General features: G+C 58.8%; 2 protein-coding genes across 3 annotated transcripts; both read right to left on the bottom strand.

Moving 5' to 3' along the window:
• Position 1: 1 nt before the first annotated feature.
• Positions 2–11,026, bottom strand: NFKB2 (nuclear factor kappa B subunit 2). 2 transcript variants are annotated; one of them, XM_030951233.1, is made up of 24 exons: positions 10,966–11,026; positions 8,007–8,192; positions 6,943–6,987; positions 6,529–6,607; positions 6,016–6,056; positions 5,818–5,916; positions 5,421–5,572; positions 4,716–4,822; positions 4,409–4,567; positions 4,216–4,320; positions 3,988–4,073; positions 3,724–3,862; positions 3,525–3,644; positions 3,242–3,427; positions 2,938–3,079; positions 2,686–2,800; positions 2,277–2,484; positions 2,018–2,187; positions 1,761–1,863; positions 1,419–1,648; positions 1,156–1,225; positions 867–1,039; positions 679–790; positions 2–582 (listed from the first exon to the last, which is right to left on the bottom strand). In XM_030951233.1, exons 2-24 carry the CDS (start codon positions 8,049–8,051, stop codon positions 467–469), a joined length of 2,802 nt encoding a protein of 933 aa, XP_030807093.1. In that variant the 5' UTR covers positions 8,052–8,192; positions 10,966–11,026; the 3' UTR covers positions 2–466. The 2 variants fall into 2 exon arrangements, with proteins under 2 accessions (XP_030807093.1, XP_030807092.1); XM_030951232.1 differs by lacking the exons at positions 8,007–8,192; positions 10,966–11,026 and adding an exon at positions 7,781–7,968.
• A 345-nt stretch (positions 11,027–11,371) lies between these two features.
• On the bottom strand, positions 11,372–20,381 carry TMEM150A (transmembrane protein 150A). Its single transcript, XM_030951245.1, has 7 exons — positions 20,231–20,381; positions 18,458–18,505; positions 16,245–16,316; positions 16,052–16,119; positions 15,798–15,925; positions 14,759–14,936; positions 11,372–12,943 (listed from the first exon to the last, which is right to left on the bottom strand). The coding sequence occupies exons 1-7, from the start codon at positions 20,308–20,310 to the stop codon at positions 12,699–12,701; spliced, it is 819 nt and encodes a 272-aa protein (XP_030807105.1). The 5' UTR covers positions 20,311–20,381; the 3' UTR covers positions 11,372–12,698.
• Between the last annotated feature and the right edge of the window lie 2,624 nt (positions 20,382–23,005).

The following is a 23,005-nucleotide window of genomic DNA, read 5'->3' as shown; positions in this document are numbered from 1 at the left end:
AAAAAAAATCCACCCTTGCCCCAGGTGGCTTGGGGGGTGGTGGGGAAAAAAAAAACCTTTGTACAGCTTCTTCTCTCAGTTACTGAAGTAAAACTCGCTCTTCACTTCTTGGCTGTGCTGTGTTTCTTCCCCATGGCTGGGGACAGCCCCAACACCAAGGGATGCTGAGGAGGGGCTGGGAGCTGTCTCCTCACTGCCAGACTTCAGATCCAGGCAGGGTTCAGGGGGGTTAGCACCCAGCTCACTGCTGGGGCTGGAGAGAGGGAGGGCAAAGAACTCCAGTGGAACTTGTGTCCTTTTATTCAGATGAAAAACCATTAAATAAGAGCAGAGACGGGCAGGAGCCAGCTGCATCACATCCCCCCGAGTCCAGGCAGCCGGACCCCTAGTCCAGAAGGCACTTGTGTGGGTTAGGCAGAGGGCAGTGCAGCTCCTTGTGTGGTCACAGGGGCTGCTGGATGGCTCCTCAGTGCACCTGTGGCTGCTGGCTGGGGGGCAGCTCACCCCCCGGCTTCAGGGCTAGTGTGGGTGCCTGCTCCTCCTCCACCGACTCACTGCCATAGGCACTGTCTTCCTTCAGCTCTGCAAAGCAATCCCCAGGTGCCCTTAGTGATGGGGCAACGGGAGGGGCAGCAGAGACACTCCCTGCCCACCAGTCCCAGCCCTCACTCTCTGTACCTGTGCTTTGCAGCTTCTCCAGTGCCTCAGTTTTGTGGAGCATCCTCACGGCATTGTGGAGCCCCATGGAGTCCAGGGCCTCCAGCAGTCCCCCCAAGCTGCCACCTGCCAGCTGCAGAGAGAGAGCACTGAGTAGGGCTGATGGCCAGACAGGCAGGGGGACAGAGGCACCCCACCCAGGCACTGACCTCGTAGCTGCGCAGGAGGCTGGCACTGGGCGAGGGCGTGTCCTTGTAGGTCTCCACGAGGCTGCACAGCCCCAGGCGCTTGGCCAGCTCGATCCAGTCTGACCCACTGCAGTCCCGGTTCAGCAGCTGCTCCAGCCCCTGCAGTGCCTCACTGTCCAGTGACAGGACCTTCCCTGTGTGAAAGAGGTGCCCCCATCACAGGCTGCCCGTGCTGGCTGCCGGGAGGGTGTTACCCTGCCTAGGTGTGGTGCTTCTGAGTCGGGGAGTGGGGGACAGAGGGGCTGCTCACCTGGCTGGGGGGCAGTGGGCAGTTCTGCCTTGGGCCCCTGCTGGGAGGCCTGCAGCAGAATCTCCCGCACCTGCAGACAGACATGGATGTCAATCTTCCAAAGCACTGCCCAGATCCCCCACTGCCCCCTCACACCTTGGATCTCTGCAGGACACGGAGGAGCACAGGCATCCTGACAGGAGCATCTCCTGGAACTCTGCCCCATCCATGCCGTGGCCTGCACAGAAACTTCCCCAGTGAGTTTGTCCCGCTGTGCCACACACCTTCTGGCTCCGAGTCAGGTCCAGGGACGTGTGGCAGCGGCGCTGCCTGTGCCCTGCCTGCCAGTGCCCCTGTGTGGAGAGCTTGGAGCCGGTGCTGTGCTCTGCAGCCAGGGCTGGCTCTCCCAGATCCATGGCCAGCTCCTGCTCCTCAGGGTCAGTGTCTGTGTCACTACTGGCCTCCGACGAGGATAGGCTCATGGGCTCATCATTCTCACACAAAACATCTGCCCCTGTCGGGAAAGGTTGGCATGAGCCAGGCCCACGGGTCTGACCTTGTGCCTGGCAGCACCCAGTACAGGCAGCAGAGCTGTGGTGAGGGAAAGAGGAAGGGCAGTGTCTTACCAGCTTTAAGGAGCAGTTTAGTGAGGGTGGGAGAGCCCAGGCCAGCAGCCAAGTGCAGGGGAGTGTTCCCGGCGAAATCCCGGCTGTTGATGTCTGCTCCCAGCTAAGAAAGGTGTGAGACCATGAGGATGGGCTGCCTGGGCACAGCTCCTCCTACACCCCAAGGCCTCAGGGGAGCCCCCACTTCTGCCAGGAGCCTGTAGGAGGCTGCACCCCATCCCTGTCCCACAGCCACCACTACACCAGCCACTCCATACCTTCTTCACCAGGTGGGTGGCCATGTTCAGGTTCTCCATCTCCACAGCCAGGTGCAGTGGGGTCCTCCCACTCTGCCTCTCCACTGCATTCACATCCGCTCCTGTCCTGACCAGCAGGTCCAGGCAAGCCAAACTCTTTTCCTTCACAGCCAAATGCACAGGCAGGAGGCCTGCAAGATGGGGATAGGCTCAGCAGCCTTCTGGCCAAGCCCATGATGGCACACCGGGGTTCTGCCCATCACCCCTGAGCCACACTCACCACGGAAACTGGGCAGGTGGAGCAGATAAGGAGCAGCTGAGCCCAGGTGAGCCAGCAGTGTCCTCAGCATCTCTTCATTGCCAGTCTGGAGCGCCAGGTGCAGCAGGGAATTGCCATAGCGGTCCAGCAAGGTTGGGTCGGCGCGGGCTTGCAGCAGGAGCTGGACCACTTGGGGCTGCTTGGTGATGACTGCCAGATGCAGTGGCGTCTGCAGGACAGCAGCACATCCTCAGCAGCGCTCACAAGAGGAGCCAAGTCCTGCACCACCATTCTCTCCAGTAGCTGCAACTTGTTCAGATCTGCAGCCTCCCCTTAGCAGGAGCAGCTACAGGAGCCCCCAAGGTTGGAAAACAGGAGTGAGGAACTACTCCCAGGTAGAGGAGAACTGGCTGCTTTGAAAAACATGTACCTGTTGCAGGTTATTGGAGATGTTGATGATCTGCTGGCTGGGGATGCTAACAATGATGTCGATCAGCTGCTTGATCACAGCTGTCTGTTCATGGATAATAGCGAGGTGCAAAGGCCTGTAGAGAGAGTGGGATGGTCCCTAGCCCAGCTCCATGCTTCTCCAGGTACTCCCTGCTGCCCTCAGAGCCCCCATAACAGCTCTGACAGACAACAAGACCACCATGCTCTCCCTTCAAACCCCTCGTGTGCTCACGTGTCTCCGTTCTCATCCTGTGACGCGGCCAGGTGCCTCTGGACTGCCAGCAGCATGCGGGGGTCGGCGGTGACCGAGTAGTCGAGCAGGGCATGGGCATTGCGACGGGCTAACGCCAGCATCCACAGCTGGCACAGCTGGGCTGGGGGGCAAAGCAGGATGTCACCTCCAGGGCAGCAGCCCCATCTACCCTTCTGCATCCACCAGGTATGGAGAGCAGCACACAACCCCAAAAGGTCCCCCATCCATGCCTCCTCTCCTGCTCAATGTGCCCCAGCCCTCCCTCAAGCTCAGCTCCTCCTACCGTGCTTCTGCAGCTCCTTGCAGTACGTGCTCTCTTCTGCAGGTGCCTGCCTGTCACTCTCAGGCCCCTCTGCCTCAGGGCCCTTCATCTGCACACCTCCCTGGTAGCTCCCCACTGGGTGGGGGCCGGGCGAGTAGATGCTGTTGTAGGTCAGCCCAGAGGAGTATGGGAAGCTGAGGTTCCCACCTGTGGGGCAAGGCAGAGGATGGGTGAGCAGAAGGGAGCCCCCAGGGCCAGACCTCAGCCATCTGAGAGAGGAGGAGGAAGAGGCATCCCCACTCACCTCCTCCAGAGCCAAAGCCCCCGGCCCCCCCGCCGGCCCCCCCCATGTGCGAGCCACCGCCAAAGTGCTGAGGAAACTGAGGCAGGACTTTCTTGCGCTTCCTCTCCACTTCTTCCTTATCTGTGGGGAGAGAAGGGCAGCAGGGTGAGAGGCAGCCCCAGCAGCAGGGGACATGCCAGCCTGCCTGGGTGGTGCTCACCTTCCACCACTGGGTAGTAGGTGAACTGCTTGGAGTCACTCACGTCGCCTCCCCGCTTCCGCTTCAGCTGCAGGAAGACGGTGACAGGACGGTCGATCTTGGGCTTGTGGTAGGGGGGTGTGCGGAAGACAATGGCATACTGTGGGCAGGACATGATGGACATGAGGTTCTGCTCATCCCTGAAGCTGGGGACAGGGCTGCCTCACCCCACAAGGCAGCCATCTGCCTTGAAGCAGAGCAGGACACTCCCCACCTCCCCTGTACCTGCTTGTGCACATCTGTAGGAGAAAAGTCTCCGAAGGCCTGCCAGCCGTTCTCATCATCCTCGTAGAAACGCACCTCAATGTCATCTGGGGAGAGAAGTGGCACTGGCACCGCCTGTCTCCTTGCCCCAAACAGGCTCCAAGGACAAACACTCCTGACCACCCAGGGCCGCGGATCTCTCCTGCTACAGCCCCTCCAAGTGGTTTCAAATTGAGAAAATGGCTTTACCTTTCTGAACTTTATCACACAGCAAGTAGACTTCGTCTCCTCCCCGCACGGAGCCTGCTGTCTTATCCATCCGTGAGATCTTCAGGTTGGAAGCTCCGGGGGACTCTGCAGATCAAGAGGCGTTGGGAGTCTCTGTGCAGAAGTCCTTACCCCCTTCTGCCCCATCCCCTTCCTGGACTGGCCCCACACTCACTGCTGTCATGGATGGGGTCTGAGATGACAGGCTGGAGAGCCAGCGTGAAGTTGCCACTGCTGTCACGGAGGTAGGCGGTGAAGCGCAACCGCACAATGCTCAGGTCCATCACCTTCTTCAGCTCCTTTGCCTCCAGCTCGATCTCACGCAGCTCCACTTCTGCCAGGGCAGGGGGACAAACTGTCAGGCTGTATGGGGGGGACAGTGCTCCAGGTCCCCTTCCTACCCACTCCAGCCCCACGCTAAGCTCAGCCCCAGCTGTCAGCCCACAGTGCCAAGGCCCACTGAGTCCCCAGGCTGCCCTCACCCGTCAGCAGACGGCTCCTGTTGCGCATCTTCTGCTGCTTCAGCTTTTCCTTCATGATCTCCATCATATTCTTCTTGGTGACATGGAGCACACCCAGGTTGCTGAATCTGGAGAAGAGGGAACCTGCTGAGATCTGGGAGCGTCAGGAGCAGCAAGCCCAAAGGGGCACACGCTCCTGCAGCTGGGAAGGTCCTGAGCACAGAGTGGTGCCGCTCAGGCAGGAGGGAATCAGTGCGTGTGTAGCAGAACAGGAGCAACTGCAGAGGAGAGAAAAGGAACCCCAGAAACTCTGGGCTCCCACAGGTGACGAGTCCAGAGGGCTGTCAAAGACAAGATCAGGAGGACTGAAGGCCAGATGGATGCAAATGGTATGAGCTGAGCCGGAGATGGATATGTAAGAGCAACTGCAGCAGTGGCAGAATAATCCTGTGACTCAGGCTGACTTCAAAAGTCATCTGCAAAGCTGGGGAGCTGCAACCTCAAGGACAGAAGCTCAAAATAAGCTGCATATGTCAAAACCCAGAGACAGGCAAAATGCTCAGGGGACAGAGTTGTAACAATGAACTACACACGCCTGATCTCATCCAACAAACCCAGCTCCAGGGTGCACTAACCCCTATCTTCTCCCCATCTCAAAAGCTGCAGGCAGCACCCACAGCCACCTCACATAGGCAAGAGGCCACCCTGGCTCCTCCTTGCACATACTGAGCAGTCATGTCCTTGGGTCCCACAATCGTGACACAGTTGCCAGCCTCGTTGCACTGCTTGCCCACCAGGCTGTGTGCATGTACACGGGGAGGGTCACTGTGTGTCACCAGGTCTACCTCGATCCGGGCCATCCCTGTGTAGTTACAGATCTGCAGGGAAGAAGGAGATGGGGGTCAGGTACAATAAGCCAGGAGCCTGAAGGATTCTGTACAAATCCCTGTTATCCCTCCCCATGGCCACCACCCTTCCTGCTGTAGCTCTCCCATCTCTCCAGCACTAGGACACACACGAGAGCTTATTATAAATTTCCTGTCCTCCCTTCAAGGCCCCCTCCTGATGCTGAAGCATTACCGGCTGAGGACACTGCTCCATCCCTTCCCATGGCAGCACTCACCTTGACAGTGGGATAGGTCTTGCGCCCCTTCTCACTGGATGCTCCTGGCAGCCCCCCATGGGAAGGGCCCTCACAGCCGTACCGAAATCGGAAACCCCGCTGTGGAGGCAGAGAGCGGGTCAGCCAAGGGTGGCCAAAGCCTGATGCCATGAGAGCATGAGACAGTTACACCTGTCTTTACCTGGGTGACATCCTTACCTGCTTTGGCTGTTCAATAATGACAAGGTAGGGACCTTCCACTGGAGGACAGAAAGGAGAGGCACCAATGAGAAATATGGGATAACCGAAGTGCATGTTCTCACTAAGGATGCTGGAAATATAGGGACAGCACTGAAGGTGATGTGACCCCTGTCTGTCCCATGGGGGTCCTCAGAGCCCCCAAACCCTGTGCTGTCACAGCCCAGCTGAGAACAGCAGTCAGAGTAGCAGGAAGAGGAGGGGAGGGCCAGAGGATGCTCTGCCACTTGGGAAACAGAGACCCCCAGGAGGTCACAGCCCAACCTGGCAGGCCCTGGTAGACTGAGCAGTAGGGACAGATGGACGAAGCCCCATCCTGGTGTCACGAGTCAGGGATTTCCAGCCAGCCCACAGTGGGGCTAGTAAGGACAAAGCCTGTGATGCTTCTGGCAACTTAAAGGTGTGAGTCAACCTGCTGGGAAACTCCACTGCAGCTGGGGACCTCTGGAAGGGTACAACCAGAGGGGCCCTTACCTGTCTCCATCAGGGGCTCCTTCTGCTCCATCATGTGGGAGCCAAAACTGAAGTCATCATAGTCAATCCCATCCAGGCACTAGGTGACGGGAAGGAAAGTGAGTGTGATGAATGTGTTGGGCTGGAATCCCCCAACTACCCTGGGCGGGTGATGGCAGTTTGGCACAGTGCCCCATTCGGGCAGGCACAGGTCCCTGTCCCTCCCCAGGAAGAGAGGCGGGCAGGTGCAGACCCCTCAGTGCCCACCCCTGGAGGCTGACACAGACCCTCCCGCCTCCCACCCCGGAAGCAGGCACGGACCCCCGCCTCCCACCCCACCCGTGGGGTCGGGCACTGCCCCCTGCCCAGCTCCGGGGCCGGGACCAGGCAGGACACCCCCCCGGGGCGCTCCGCTCCGATCCGTGCCGCACTCACGGGCTGGAACTGCTCGTCCATGTCGGCGCGGGGCCGGCCGCCGGCCTGCGGGGAGAGGGGGGGGTTGAGCGGGGAGCGGGGCTGCAGGAAGGCACCGCCGCTCCGGAAAGTCCCTAGAAACCCCGCCGAGCCGGGAAATGACGGGACCGCGCGTCACCGCCCCGCCCCGCCCGCCGCGGCCGGGACACGGCCCGGGCCGGCCCGGGGCACGGCACGGGGCCGCGGGACGCGAGGGGCGGCCCGGCCCGGCCCGGAGCGGGGCTCTGCTCGGCCCGGCCGCTCCTGAGCCCGCCGGCGGCCGCTCGGGGCAGCAGGACGGGCTGTCCCCTCCTCGCCTGGGAATTTCGGACCCGGAGCCCCGGGCGGGCTGGAAATCCCGGAGCACTCTCGCCCGCCTCCCCAGGGCGTTCTCGCCCGGGCGCTGCCTGGCAGCTCCGGGGCGCCAGATGTGCCGTATTTTCCCTTCGGGAGTACGGAGGGATTTGCCCCACACGGTCCCCGGCCGCCTGTCCCTCTATGGGTGCCAGTCTCCGCCGCGCTGCCGTGAGCCCTTCCCCAGTCAGACCTGCAGTGCAGCACGGCTGAAAGCACCCACAGAAACCCCTGGGTTCCCCAAGATCCCTACCCCACATCATCCATCCTGCACAGGGATGTGTCTCCTGCACCGGGATGTCGTCTCCAAGCCCCTATGGACTCAAACAGGAGTCGCCTCGAAGTGCTGTCCCCAAGCCCACTGGCTGCCCCCTGGACAAGGGAATCTCTCCGTGACTCTGCAGAGTCAGCAGCCCCTTGCCAGGCACCCAAAGGGGTGCTTTCCCTCTCCCCCGTTTCAACTTACACAGCAGCCCCTGCATCCTTCCCCCGGAGGTGGCCAGAGAGAGGCATTCGCTATCCGTGTTCCCATTGCCTCCTTCCCACTGGCTTCCGAGTGGAAGGGGCAGCCCCAGAGCTCCGTGTGGGAACATCTCCCACCACCCCAGCATTCAGCACTGGATGCTTCCCGCCGACCCCAGCAAGGCACTGCCACCAGCAGGGGCCCACAGCGCTCACACCCTCCTACTCACCGAGGAGGAAGAGGTTGGTCTCAGCAACCCGTTCAGCCCCAGCATGGCCACAGGGACTGCCAGTACCACACACAGGAGTTCCGCTGGGGCCAAGGTCTGCCTGACCACAGAAAACCACCGGTGACTTCTAGCAAAGGGGCAGGATCAGGGGAGAGCCTACACGGGCACGCTCCGCATTTCTTCTCACTAACCAATGAAAAGAAAAAAAAAATCCCATATCTGACTCCACAATGCCCTCATACTATGAATTTCTGAATCAGTGGTTGTTGCAGGTCCCACTCAGGGGATTTTGAATGTGTGGGAGAAGAGGGGAAGGAAGGGGATTGTTCAATCCGTGCGTGACTCATATTCTTCAGAACCTGAACAGAGCCTTTTCAAGAAGATTTTTCAGCCACTCAAGTCTTCCAAAGGGACTGTCCTGTGACCTCAAGCCTGAGGTTTTTTTCCCGGTTGCCCTGCCACCTAAGCACAGAGATGCAACCCAGGCAACTGTGCAGCCTGGGACGTGGAGTCTGTGGGACCTGCAAGTGCAGGGGAGGGTGCAAGGAGAAGATAGACATCCAGCACTGAAAAATGAGGTGGGGACCTTCCTCCTGTCATTCTGCAGGGGCTTCCAAAGGCCTAGGAACATGAACACGACCCCCTGGTGGTCTGTGGGAAGCAGCACAGACTGCCTGCTGTTGGGATCCCATTGATCATCCCACCTGGACAGCTTCAGCCTGCCACCACCAGTCACCCCACCATCTGCTGGGCACAGATCTTCCAGAGAGGTGAACAAAGGGACAAAAACCTTCCTCAGTGGGCTGGGAACAGCCACCTACCCTATCCACTGAGCCTGGTGGGAGAGCCCAGGCCTGAAGCTGCTGGATAAGAACAGACTGTGCCCCTGGAATAGCACAACTTCCTTCTCCCATGGCACCAGCTCCGTCTCCTCTTGAGGGGTTTTCAGAGCTCACTCACTGCTGCCCAGGACACTTGCACTTGTTGCAGCAAACAGCATGACTAAAGAAGGTCACGAACTTCTACCTGTGTCTCCCCATCCCACACAGCTCTGGCTCTCTCTGGAGGTGGTCAGCCATATCCCTGCATCCTTATGCAGTGTGTGCTGGAGGAAGCCCACCTTGCTTGCTGAGCAGAGATGGTGTCACCACTTGCTTCCTTGTTCCTGGAAAAGCAACCTCAGGCAACCTCAGAGCTGCTCTCCAGGTGAAGTCCTGCCTCCAGTGCCAAGCAGCATGCCTTTCTGCCCTCCAGGACTGGGGTTTCCCCTAGGAGTGTAGCATATGCAGCTTTTATCCCCCACACATGCCAGAAGGGCATGCATCTCTCCTTTCTCCATCAGTAGCGTTCCCTGCTCTGTCTTCCCAACACATCTGCCCTGCATCACGGGTTTGAACTGCAGACCCCATTTACTTTGCTAATTCCTCCCCATCTTTACACATTCCTAGGGTTCAGGCAGGATTCTCTGGGCATTGCTGGGATTGAGGGAAAAGAGCAGCAATCCAGCTGCAAGGCAGTGCCCAGAGCAGCATCAGCTCCCTGCCCTGGAGTCCAGCACTGCCTCAGCATCCTTGCCAAATGGCACAGCCTCCCTGTGCCAGCCAGAGTGCTTCAGTTAAGGGCTAACCTTTGGCAAAGAGTGAGAGTTAAAGCAAATCTTCCATGCCTGCAGCTCCTTGAACGTGACCTAGTAATGCAGGTGCTATTTTCTCTCCTCTCATGACAGTCGGCTGACTTGCAGAGCTGATGCCCTGCAGGCAGGAGGGAAACACACGTCAGCCTGTCTGAGGCAGGAGTGTTTAGTAGCCATGGGAAAGGGTGCTCCAGAAATGCAGGAGGCAGCAGGAGCACAGAACTGCACTGGTGTACAGCTGACATGCTCCAGCCATTCAGCTGACTGCTCCTCTAACATACTCTTCTGTTTGCATTTTGATTTCCCTTGGGTCTGCTAACACCTGCAAACAACAGCCCTAAATACCTGGCCTTGCTTTCTGCACAAATCCTGTGCTCTGCTCCATGCCTGGAGTCCCAGCAGCTACTGGCAAGAGGCTGCTGAGTCTCTCTCATATTGCGTTCACAGTGACTTTGCTCTGAGACCCCTCCTGGAAACCAAGTCCTTGACCAGCAAGCACGGCAGAGAGAAATCCCCTCTCCCTGAAAGCTTTCTAAGCCTTCTCCTCCTGACAGCCTGCCTCTGACCACTGAAGCCATTTGAGTATCTCTGCATAAAATGCCTTTACTCCCATTGTGGCTATCAAGTTGGTTTTGGCAAACCCCAGCTACTCACTGATCTTCTGGTTTTCTCCTCTAAGGGCCTGTAAATCAGCTCCTCTGCTGCCATGAACGATTAACCCAGCTGTATGCCCTTAGAGAAGCCCTGCCAGCGTCAGCCCGGCGTTCGCTGTCTGTCACTCTCTCCAGTTTCCACTCTGCCCACAGTACCACCGCCGTGCTGGTGCCCACGGCTCCACTGGGGCTATGCTTGCCGAGCCTGCGGGCACGGATGTGATTCCCCTCGGAGCGGGCAGCAGGCCAGCCCTGCTCCAGCGCAGGAGGGCTCAGGACGCAAGAGGGAGAGCTGCAGGATGGGGCAGAACCCAACGGCAACATAGAAAATAGGGAACTTCCCACCGGCAGGGAAAAGGGTGTAACCGCCAGCGCTGGGACTGGCTGTCTCCTCTCCCCTCCAAGAGAGCAACTGTCTCTCCAACCTGGATCTTCCCAACACCCCCACCCCAGCCGGACGCATGGCCGGCCAGAGCCAGCCAGGGACCGGCTGGAGCGAGAGAGAGCCCAGGACCCTTCCGCTGGGACGGGCAGCCCGAGCACAGGAATTTTAAGCCTCGGGACCGCTCAGCTCCCTTTCCCTGGGAACCGCTCTCCCGCTGGCGCGGGTAGCCCTGCCCGCCGCTGCTCGGGCGCGGCCCCCCGGCACCGCCAGGACCCGCACCCCGCTTACCTTCATCCCCGCCGCAGGCCGGCCGGCGCGCCTCGGCCGCGGTACCGGGAAAGTCCCGACCCGGCTCCGCCTCCCGGGGCTTCCCGGACCCGGCTCCGCCCGGCGGAGACAGCGGGAGGGCGGGCCGGGGGACCCCCGAAGGGACGGGCAACTCCAGGCTGCTGCATGCTGGCGACATCGCCTGTCCGTGGCACTCGGGTCAGGGAACCGAGCCCCGGGCTCATGGCTGTCCCCCGAGGGGAGGGACAGGACCCTTCACCCCATTCCCAAGGCCAGCTGCTACTCAGCGGGGAAGGACCGTCTGCCTCACCCATGGATGATTTTCACTTTTATTATTGTAAATTCACTGTTGTCTTTATATATACTTTTTAAAAAATATATTAGATACAAAAGTCAGAAAGGCTCCTCTTTGAACTACATATACTGGTGGATTTACAGGCCGGTTTGGAAAAGGTGGGCAAATAGGAAAGCCCAACTTGATCAATGCGCACAGCAGCAGCAGCAAATGCCCCTCTCCAGGGACAAGGAGACTATATATATATATATGTATGTGTATATATATATATATATATATGTTTGTAGATCTATGCATACACACACATGCACGCACACACAGCACTCACACCCCTCGACACCTCAGCCCCCTGCCCAGGACAGCCCAAGGATGCTGCAGCTGAGTGGGATGCATTGGCCAAGGCACCAGAGGACGGATTTGGGAGTCCCAGAAGAATGGGGCACACACTTCCTCTGCTCCTACAGAAGTGCTTCCCCTTTCCATGGCTGCACTCCCTGGGACAGCTTGGGCTGGCAGCAGCACAGAGCAGAAGTCCCCTGGCCAGCAGGCACGGTGCCTGTAGGGCATCCCCTGTATGATGGTAAATTTGAAGACTCATTTCCCAAACTAGCTGGAAGCAGGGAAATGCTGTGACCAGGGAGGTGAAACCTGCCTCATCAATTCTCAAAGCTGAAAAAATGCAGGAAAAGCCATTGACTGATGGCATAGAAGGCCCTGAGCAGTGAGAGCCCTGGCACAGGGCAGGGGGGGGTGTCAGTACAGTCCAGCTGGGGCTGCTGGTGCCATCCTGCAGCAGAGTGAGACACCACACCCACCTGGGAAGGCAGGAGGGAGAGAGCCCCTGCTGCCACCCTCACTGGGGTTGCAAGCGGACTGGCAGTGCAGTCACTTCCCAAGGGAAAAGGCACTCTGTGTTTTTGGCTCCTCTGACAGTCACAGTAGCCAGCTGGAAGGCTGGCTTACCCCTGTGGAGGAGGGAAGAACAGAGATCTCATTCCCTTCCAGCCCACCACATCCCTTACGGGAGGAAGCCTCAGTATGATTGCCTTCAGCAGCCTGACTCAGACCAGGCTACCCCAGAGGCTCAGGGGCAGCTCCTGGCTCTGCTGATAGCACCAGGTTGGCATCCCCACATCCCAGCAGTGACCCCAAACCCTGTGGGCAGGGAAGGGACAGCTCTTGCAGGGGCAGCAGCTGCCAGAGGAGCACTGGACACAGTGCTGCTGAGAGTGGAGGGCACTGTAGGCCCACGTGCGCACACACACAAAAATACATAAACACACACACACATATACAAACACATAAACAGACACACATAAACACACACACACACACACACACACACACACAGCAGCGGGGTTTTCAGAGATATTCAAGGTGGGGAGTCACTGGCAGAGCCCAGTTTGGGGTCTCCACTCTGGGCTGCCTCCTGTGGGGGTCAGGCCATAGCCAGGCCCTCCACGTGGCTGTGGATGTGGGCTGTACTGGACAGGCTGCTCTCGCCTTTGTAACTTTTGGGGGCCCGGCTGGCTTTCAGCAGGACCAGGAAGGTGTCTGTGGAGATGGCCCCAAACTCAAAGGTGAACGTGCCGTAGAAAACCAGGACATCAATGATGAATATCCACTCACACAAGGCAGCCACATGCTGTAGCACAAAGCTCTCCTGGATGAAGAACACACCACCTGAGGGTATCTCAGTCAAGGATAGTACAGCTGAACCCCAGCCACCCCATGGAGAGCCATGTCCCACTGTCACTGCATGCTGGGGTGGATGTGAGTACCCATCCTCTGCAGGATGGGTACATCACCACCACTCCTAACACTGAGAAACCCCCACGGGCTTCTCCCAGCACCAGAAGGGCCCTGGCACAGGTGAAGTGGTGGTACATGTGCCCAAACCAGCCTTCATAAATCACCGATGCCAGGCCGGGATTATCTGAAGAGGCCAGGGCAGGATGAGCTCAGGCTGCAGGTCTCAGTGCAAGCCACGTGCCCAGATGCTCAACTTCCCCACACTCCTTGCCTCTTCCACAAGCCATGCTGGTGGTCTCCATCCCCTCACAGAATGCAGTCAAAGATGATAAAACTCAGCCTTTGAAACATGGTTTGGACTGTTGCATCCCAGTCCTGCAGCACCTCCTGTCCTTCTGTGCTGCAGGCTGGCCCACCCAGAGACGGGGCCAGCTCCCACTTCTCCAGATCCTACCACTACCAGGATTTCTTTATCCTTCTCTCATCCCCACCAAAAATCTCCAGGGAAACCTACTGCAAGAGCTACCACGGGTGAGGGGAAGAGGTACATTCCCCAGCCCTCCAGGCAAAGCCTCCAGCAGTACCATCCCTTCTGCAAGTGAGACCAAGATCTGGGAGAGCTGCAGAAGCAGGGACCTGACCTGTACAGTGTAGAGCCCTCTGCTCACTCCACCCATCCCAGAAAAGATCCCAGCCCTCTCCCCACACTGTCCACATCACAGCTTACTGCTTGCCCACTGCCAGTCCCAGAGCTTACAGAGCAGAATGGCCACAGCAGACGGGCACTACTCCTGTCTTTCTTGTCCTTACATGCCCTTCCTGTCCCTCCCAGCTGGCATGGCCCTGCAGCAGTCCTGCCTCCACCAGCTCCCTGCCTGCTTCCCAGCCTGCTTCCCAGCCTGCCTGCCTGCTGTGGTGACAGAGCAGGACCCTCTGATATGTGACAGGCCTGTCAGCACCCCCAGGCTCCTCTTGTGCAGCTCATCTCAGCCAGACCCCAGCCAGCCTCTTTGGGATCCATGGACACTGCAGGCTTTTTCCCCTTCCTGCCCAATAACCACTACTTTATTTCCCAATTGATCCCCAACCTCAGTCCCAAATAAGCTCCTCACTCCCCAGCTACACACTTGGGACCATTCTTTGAGCTCCAGCCCACCTGATGCCATGACCTCCCTCCCTGGTAAAGTGTTTGCAGACCCCAGTACCTGCTCACCGAACCCTTCCTTGTCCCATGGGCAGGTTGGCTGGCGAGTGCCCAGAAGTTCTAGCTGGCAGAGGTGCTGCCATACACCCACCTGGCACCTGGCACCTGCACACAGCGCTTTTGTACTCAGCTTCTGTCAGAGAGGTAACCCAGGTGGACTTTGCATTGCCAAGGGCTCAAAATACCTTTGTCCCATTAAAAAAGTCCAACAATTAACCAGACCTGGGTGGTGTGTGACTGGAGCCTGCAGTGGTGGCTGGGCTGCAGCAGCCAGGGCACAGCTGGTTTGGGGCATGCCAGCACTCCAAGAGATGTTCACCAGCATCCCTTCCCCTCCTCAGCCCCTGCCCAGCCCTGGTACTGCTTCTCCTCTAGCCTACACCTGCAGGAGCTGCCCACTCTCAGTGCCCTGCCCAGCTCCTCTCCTGGCACCATGCCTCATTGCCAGACCAAAGGATAGAGAATTTGGGGCATATACCCCACTGTGAGGACCACCATTCACCAGCTGATTCCCAGTGTTCTTCCCACACCCCTGAGGATACTGAAGACGAGGGTGAAGAAGGCCACGGTGGTGAGGATGCTCCGTAAGTGGCCAGTCCAGTACTGCCCTCGGGTTTTAGCCATGCGGTAGGTGAGGATGGACTGCAGGAGGAGGAACAGCATGCTGGTGGGAAAGGCCACCCCCGCCCCAATGTAGTGTAGCACCTTGGCGTGATCCACCTGTGGGGAAGAAACCATCAGTGCCAACTCCCTGGGACACTGCCTATCACAGCGTGACTCTGCTCCAGGAGTTGTACTCCTGCCCAGGAAGGGGTGCAGACAGCGCTGGGAGCAGGGCCAGGCAGCTCACCCTGTGCCTGACTCCGGGCTGAAGAGCAGACTTGGATCCACCATCTACTGCTGGGATCTCAAAGAGCTCTGTTTCTTTTATCCATGGGCCAGCAGCCCTGCTGTGCCCAGGGGCAGGGGCTGCCCTCTGCCCTGAGCAACATCAGGGACTGCCTGCACCTCTCCCGAGGGTCACAGCCCAGCGCCACTCACCACGGCTGGGCCACAAGGGGGATCGGGGCCTGCAGAGCTCCTCCCGGGGCTGGTGTGGGCAGCAGCCTCCTGCCAAGGGGAGGGACTGGCTGCCGGGAGGCCGGGGCCTGGCAGAGCAGGCAGGGGCTGAGCACCGCCGTGCGCTGCCAAGCCTGGGCCCGCTCTGCTCCCCGAGAGCACAGGCTCTGCCCCGACAGCTTCCTGGCATCACCCCCTGGGCAGGATCAGGAGCAGCCTGAACAGCATGTCCCTGCCCCCGCACACGTCCATGGAGAGGACAGATAGTGCAGAGGGGGCTCAGGTAAGGGTTTAATGAAACCCAGCAGCTTCATCTGGACTTGAACTATGAATAAACAAAGAGGACACCCAGTACCCTGGGAAGCATGGCACTGACTCAGGGGAAGGGAAGGATTGCATGGATGGGATGCTGGACCAAACTGACAACCCCAAACCCTACCCTGCTGAGCACAGCCACTGCCCCACTCCAGCCAAGGCCCTCTCTTGCCCCCTACCCCAGGGGCTCCTGAGGAGATGCCTTACCTGAAAGTTGCCCACCATGGTGAGGCCAGCAGCGCAGACCCAGCCAGTGGCCAGCCCCAGGGTGTTGAGGAGGGACGGCCCCAGGCGCTCCAGGAGGTGGGCATAGCGCAGCAGGCCCACCAGGATGACTGCAGGAGGGAAACACAGCCCTGTCACACACCACTGTCTGCAGCTCCCTCACCCACTGCTGCCCCATGCCGGGGGGGTGCAGGGCAGCCTCTCCCAGCCCTGCTTCCCCGGCAGCAGGCACTCACCCATGAAGGAGCCCAGGCTGCAGATGAGGCTGAAGAAGCAGCTCTCGGGAGGCAGGGTGCCACACTTGCTGTGGGGACAAACAAAACCCACAGAGCACTCAGACAGGGGGCACTGGGGTGTGTGCTTGGCTCCCTCCCGGGTTGCCCCAGAGGGGTCTCAGAACAGCTCTGCCCCCACGCTGAGGCTGCTCACCTGACGAGGGGGATGTGATCCAGCGTGCAGCAGGAGCTGGGGCCATCCATGTCACATGACTGGTTGTAACTCCTGCCAGCAGCAAAGGAACAGGGTTAGGAGAGCCCAGACACTGCCCAGGACAATCCTGTCTCCTGCCCTGCAAGGGCAGCCGAGTTGCTGTGCAGTGAGTTCAGCCCAAACCCAGGGATGTGCCCACAACCTCCAGGGAGTGACCCAGTGCCCAACAGGCAGAATCATGCCTGTGTTTCCACAGCCTGTCCCCTGCCTGCTGGCTCTGCTGCTCACCCAGAGCCCCCTTCTGTGAGGGAGAGGCCATGGCAGGGCAGAGGCTGTGTGGGCCGGGGTGTGGGCTCAGGGGGTTCTGGCAGCCCCACACCCAGACAGGAGCAGGAGCACCCACCTACCAGCCCCCTCACATATTCCCGGGATGGAAACACCAGCGAAGCTGGGCACGCAGCCATTGACTGCTCCAGGTTTGCAGGGGATGGGTTGGAATGCTGAGCTGTGTGGGGAATGGCCCCCACAGCCACAGGCACCCCTGCGTCAGTGCCACCACACCTGGGAGGGCAGGAGCTGGGAGGCACTGCCTGAGGGACAGCATGACCAGAGCCAGCCCCAGGCTGCCCTGGAGCCAGCACACCAGCAGTGCGCCCGGGCTGGGCAGGGCTCTGCTGCCTGCACCCACCACAGTGCGCTGAGAGCGCCTCCTGCACCCACAGAGCCCGTGAGTCCAGCACCCCGAACTCTTATCAGCCCTTCCTGTACCACAGCTGCTGCCTGCAACCCTAACCAAATTCCACCACGGGGTTCATGTGTCCTCAGCCTCACAACTCTCCCAGGAGCTGGCACACACTGGACTGGGGTTTTGTGTGTCTCTTTGCTGCAGCATCACCCAGGCATCCAACACCTCTGCCTGGCATGGCTTAGTGGAACCCCTGCTCACACCACAGGCAGTGAGTGCAAAGTTCTCTGCCCCAAAGGGCCTCCTCAGGCACCCTGAGTCTCACGCGGCAGGGGGACTGAGGGGGGATAGCAACTGTGGGGGGAGCTGTGGGGGAACAGTGCTGCCCTATCCCTCGCCCAGGCTGTCCATCCACCACCTCCAGCAATGCAGCAAGCACATGGTTAAAAAAGCCTTTTTGGAAAGGGCTGGGTTGAGCTCTGATGTTTTTTCAGTCTCCTCAGTTTACTGGTGCCTTTGTTTTCCAACCACTAAACCCAGGCGAGGCGTGGAGCCCCACGGCCTCCTCAAAGGCTGCTCTTGGGGCTGTGTTTGGTTTGGGAGGTTTTTTTTATTATTATTTTGTTTAAAGCAAGCAGCCCCAGGCCGGGAAGCATTATTAGTCATTAAGGGCTGGCTGTGCTGTGCGGCAGAGACAGCCCGACACACACATTCTTCCCAGGGCAGAATCAGCCATCAGGCAGGAAATGGCAGCAGGTTTTTTTTTTCACTTCTTCAAACACTCCAGCAAGAATTAAACTAACATGGATCTTTCTGGGCAGATTTTTAAGGCGACGCTACAAGCCAAAAACCCTGCAGAAGGAGTTGCCAAGAGACCAAACAGTGTTTCTTTTCCCAGCCCTTGTCTCTTCCACGCCTCATCCCCCATCTGGGGGTGTTGCAGGCAGTTCTGCCCATGGGGTGTCTGGGTGCTGCAGGACCATCCCATCCCCCTGGCACTGCCAGATTTAGCCTCAAGCAAGCAAGTCACAACCTTTTCCATGGAGACACACAGCCCTCTGTAATTCCCTGACCACTTATTTTCATACTTTCTCCATGCTGTGTTTTTTGAAAGGCCTCCTTCTCCCCTGCCTGGTTTGCAGCGAGGTTGGACTGTTCAGCAGAGTAGCCCTTACCACAGAGAGCCTGAGCAGGGGAGGGAGGGCAGCCCAGCCCTGACAGCAGCTTGATCCCAAGCTGTTCTGCTCCCAAAAGCCACGGGGCTGGGCAGGAGGCATGTGCCCTGTGGCATTTGCACTCCATCACCACCATGTCTGCTGGGGAAGAAGGCAGCTCTGTGCCCCTTTAATGCTCCCACCATCCCCGACCCCCTTCAGCACAGTCATGGTGCAGGGAGTGCCTCAGCTACCCAGTGGTCTAGCACAGCTTGGCATACTTGAAGTGGGACAGGTATGGAGGGACTCAGCATTATGAGGTCTTTAATCAAGCCAGGATGTGCCAAAAGCCCCTGCTCTCCCACAGGCCTTACCAGTTGTGGACAGGGCAGATGTGGTTGTTGGACAGTGCCATGGCATATCTGGAGGAGAGACAACAACAGGGTTACCACAGCCACCCGCCTCCCTGCACCCCCTTTCCCTGCCAGCACCCAGAGCAGCCCCAGGGACTAGCTGCCAGAGCAGAGGATACAGGCCTCACTGCCTGCCAGGGGCCAGCACTCATCCTGGGGCACCCCCCAGCTTTACAAAGCAGGAAAAAGAAAAACAAGTGCAGGAGCACATGCTCCACAGAACTCCCACTGCTGGGACCAGGTTCCCCTGCCTTGTACCCCCATCCCTGCTGAGAGCCACCTCCTGCTCCAGTTCAGTGCAGCTGCTTCTGTGGGGCCTCTTCTCCATCGCGCTGCAGTGCTCCACAGGCTCTGGGGGACTGCTCTGTCACAGAGCCTCCCTGGCATGCCCCTGCCAATTGGGGGTCTCCACCAGCCCACAGCTGAGCCAGGTGACACCCCGTGGTGCTGGCTCTGCCGTGCTTCCCCCAGCCCCTGGCTGGCCAGCAATGAGCTAAAGGAAGTCTGGAAAAGTGCTCTGGGAGGGCATCATGGGGAGAGCAGCTCCATCAAGCATGTCACTGTGGAGTCACCCTTGTGCCTCAGTCAGTGTAACAGGCGGTTCATGACATGCATCCTGCTCCACTCCAAGGACTCTCAGCCCCATGGCCCCCACCCCAGCCATCCAGGAGCCCTCCTGCCCAGCAGCCACAGCAGTGGGCAGCACCCTGTTGTTCAAATCACTGGTGGTTGTGAACAGCTCAGGTTAAAAATAGGCCCCAACACCAGTATGAAAACTCCTCTCCTGCCCGAGGTGGCCGTGTAACAGCTGGGCTGCAAAAGGATGATCCCAGAACAGAGGCAAAGAGCAGCACAGGTGGGGGAAACCAAGGAACAGCTTTCCCAGCCACCAAGGAGCAGAACCCTCACTGAGCCATCTCCCAGCACAGGTCTCCAAAAGAGCCACTCCCAGGGTAGCTCAGGCTGTGAGGATCATAAGCAGCAACTGCCACCTGTGCTGCTTTGGTCCGGAGGTGCATCTGCCCCCCAGGGTCACTCATGGGAGACAGCCCATGCTTTTGCAAGGTGTCTGAGGGAACACCTCGGAACTTTGCAGCATAAGTTCCTAGCACCAGGAACAATCAGCTTTGTCGTGAAGACCTGCAGGCATGTGGGGTGCATTTGCCCCATCCCACACCCCAGGAAGTCCCACCACCTATATTGAACCTCTTGATGCCTTTGAGAAAAGTCCTTCATCCACTGCTTACCTGTGTTAAGGCCTGAGAAATGGACTTCTGGGGTGGACTAGTACTGTTCACCCATCCATCCATCCATCCATCCATCCATCCATCCATCCAGCCATCCGCCATCCAGCCATCCAGCACATGGGATGGGTGCTCATACACGGACCGCAGCCCTGGCGCTGCAGGACCTGGGCTGGTGGCGTGGCTCCCAATGCCGTCCCCGGGCCACCTGAGTGTCAGCCGAACTCAGGCCGGGACAGGGGCGTGCGATTCCGCAGGGTGTCAGGGATTTAGGGACAGGGAGGCACATGCTGCAGGGACGCGGGGACCACGCAGGGCGGCTGTGGGAGCCCCTGAGTGCCCAGAAGTCTCCCCGCAACATCCCACCTCGCAGCATGCAACCCTAAAGCATCCTCCAACCCCCGGCCCTCAGTCATCCCGCAGCATCCGGCCCGGGCCCCGGCCCCAACGCCCGTGGGTGGGGGGCTGGCAGCGACCCCGCGGCACTCACACGATCCACATGCCGGTGATGGTGAAGGCAGGCAGCGTGACGGGCAGGATCCCCCAGGCCGGCATCCTGGGGCCTGGCATGCCCCGCCGAGCTATGGGCGAGCGGGGCCGCCGGGCCGCCGCCGGGCCGCGCTCCCCATGGGCGACGGGGCCGGGGCCGGGGCCGGGCTGGCGGGCGGAGCGGGTCAGGCCGTGCGGAGCGGCGCCGGGACAGCCCAGGCCGGCCCCGCCCCGGGGCAGCGCGGGTCCCGCTCGGCGGCAGGGCCGGGCCCGCCCCGTCCGGCGGCAGCGGGGAGCGGGACGGGCCGGCGCGGCCCCCGGCGCCACGTGGCGGCCGCACTGCCGGCCCGGAGAGCAGGTCGGTGCTGGGGAGGGCAGCCGGGAGCAGCACGGCACGGAGCCGGGCTCCGCGGGGCGGGCGGTCCCACAGCGCGCTCGGCTGAGGCTCCCTAGAGCGCAGGGAGGGCAGGCACAGCTCAGCGGCGAGCGCTCCTGCCGGGAGCTGGGGACCCGAACAGCTTTGGCCAAGGCTGACTCGGGCATCGACAGCCGGCTGCAGGGCTGGGGCCTTACCCCCCTCAGCTCCAGGCGAAGCTGTCTCTGCCCGAACGCTTTAGTTCACTCTTCTTCCATGGGGCTCAGCATTCCGTCCTGAGGACAAGGCTCGGTTTGCACGCCAGGAGTGACTGACCTTGTGATCTCACTAAATGGCTGCAGCCTCACTGCCAGCCAGTGCCTGCACACACTCCCGACCCGGTTACCCTGACATCTCTTTCCAGACGCTTTCTACAACTAGGGATTAAGTTTAGCAGCCAACCACCAACCCTGCTGCCCAGATAAATTTCCATTTTTCTCACACAGAAAACGTGCGGAAAGGAAGCACAACTTCCCCTGGCAGAGGAGTAGGGCTGTGGTAAGGCCACGGGCGTCCCATTTCCCTATTGGGAACTCAGCAAGAACCAGCCCTCTTGCCCCCGGCTGCTTGTGGGGATGTGTTTTCAAGTCCCAACACATCCTCCATCGCCAAGCGGTGTGCACAGCCCTTAAGAACGGAGCATTTGGGGCTCATAAAGCCTGCACTTTCCCTCTGCCTTCTGTAGAGAGGAGCTGCCCGGGGACAGCTCTGACCCTGGCCGGTGCGGGAGAGGAGGGCTGGCTGCCCACCACCTCCCCCGGGCCAGGTGCTGGTTACACAACCGCGGGAGCAGTACAGCACACTGGGACTTGTAGTCTTGCGGGGATCGCATCGTCCCCTGCATTGACTCGTGCCCCAAGCAGCCTCCTCACGGGCCCAGGGTCTCTCCTCGCTGTTCAGCCCATCAGTTCGGGGCAAGAGCTGCATTCCGGAGCTTTGCTCCCGAGCCGGCTGTGCTCCCAAAGCTGCCCCGTGCATTCCTGTCCGCCCGGCGGGAGCAGGCCTGGCCCTCCCTCTCCCGGCAGCCTCCACACCTCACGGACCGTGGGAGCCGTGCCCGCTGTGCGGGGCTGCCGCCTCCAGCAGCCTTAGCAGCGCTCAGATCACTACGGGGCCACAGGCGACAAGCACAGGCCCCGCCGGGCTGCCTTCTGCACAGCTGGGCCGAAAATGCCAGGCACAGTGGCTTCAGAGCACATCACCCTCTGTAACAGGCATAAATTTTTCCAGAGGAGTTCAACAGCTGGCATTTGTAGTAGTGAGGGTAACTTCTAAAAAAGCCAGCTCACTGTTGATACGTCCTGGAAATCTTTCTTACAGACCTTTTGAGTATGCTCAGACCCAATTCTTAAATTGAAATTAAAAGCAGCAGTGCTTCTTTTTCACAGGTTTCAGTGCCAAATGTATGTTTTACAGTCAGGGCTTATCATTCCATAGGACTTCTCACACTAGTAAGCTTCATACCAATGAGGAAAACATCAGCTGCACAGTAAAGTGTTCTACAGATACACGCTAAATCCCAGTACATATTTCTAATCTGTTTTAGCAGTATAAATCCTTTATGTAAATGGGAACAGAAGAGGCAGGTAAATCCAACACACAGTGATGTCTCTTCAGCCTCCTCTGGAAAACACTTAGTCAGACCCTGAGTAAAAATGAGAAAGAAGTCCAAGACTAGAAAAAGTATATGCTAGGACAAACCTAAGGGGTACCATTGTAAACACCAGTCCTCACCAGCAGCCATCAGTAGTATGACTGGCTTTTATGCAATTTAACTTACAAATAGAGTTCCAGAGATGTACTGATTAACATATCAGGTAGCACATACTACCTGACAGTTGATTCTGATCTCCTTTCAGTTCAGTACTTTGCCTGATATTTTTTTTCTCAGTAACATTAAACTTTACTCTTGCAAAATCCAAACAACATCCAAAAAATTATTTTTCTGGTTTTCCAGTCCATTCTTATTTACAGCCTAGTGAAAACTGTTTAAAGTGCAATTCTGTCTTTCCAGTCAACATTCCTTCCATTCTAGTCCCACTCCTGCAGTTCTCGCAGGTAGCATTTGCTTTGCACTGTAATTGTCTGAGTTGAGACGTAAGGCTCTCAGTAGAACATGGGTTTGCAAACACAGCATGTGTTAAAACACAGCATGTGCCCAAAACAACTATCGGAAGGCAGCTGGCAAAATGGAGCTTTGCTATCAGCTGACACCACCCCAAAAAGTCAGAGGACCACCTGGGCCTGGGGATCAGAGGCAGCAGTCTTGACACTGAGGCACTTGACAACTGAGCAATGGTTTACAAAGAGTTAATAATCTAAAGCTTTCAACAGGCAGAAAAACAGAGCTGTAAATAGAAG

The sequence above is a fragment of the Camarhynchus parvulus genome, chromosome 6 (genome assembly GCF_901933205.1).
Source record: "Camarhynchus parvulus chromosome 6, STF_HiC, whole genome shotgun sequence".
NCBI lineage: Eukaryota > Metazoa > Chordata > Aves > Passeriformes > Thraupidae > Camarhynchus > Camarhynchus parvulus.
Note: the sequence above shows the minus strand (reverse complement) of the source record. Positions and strands in the feature narration are given on the sequence as shown.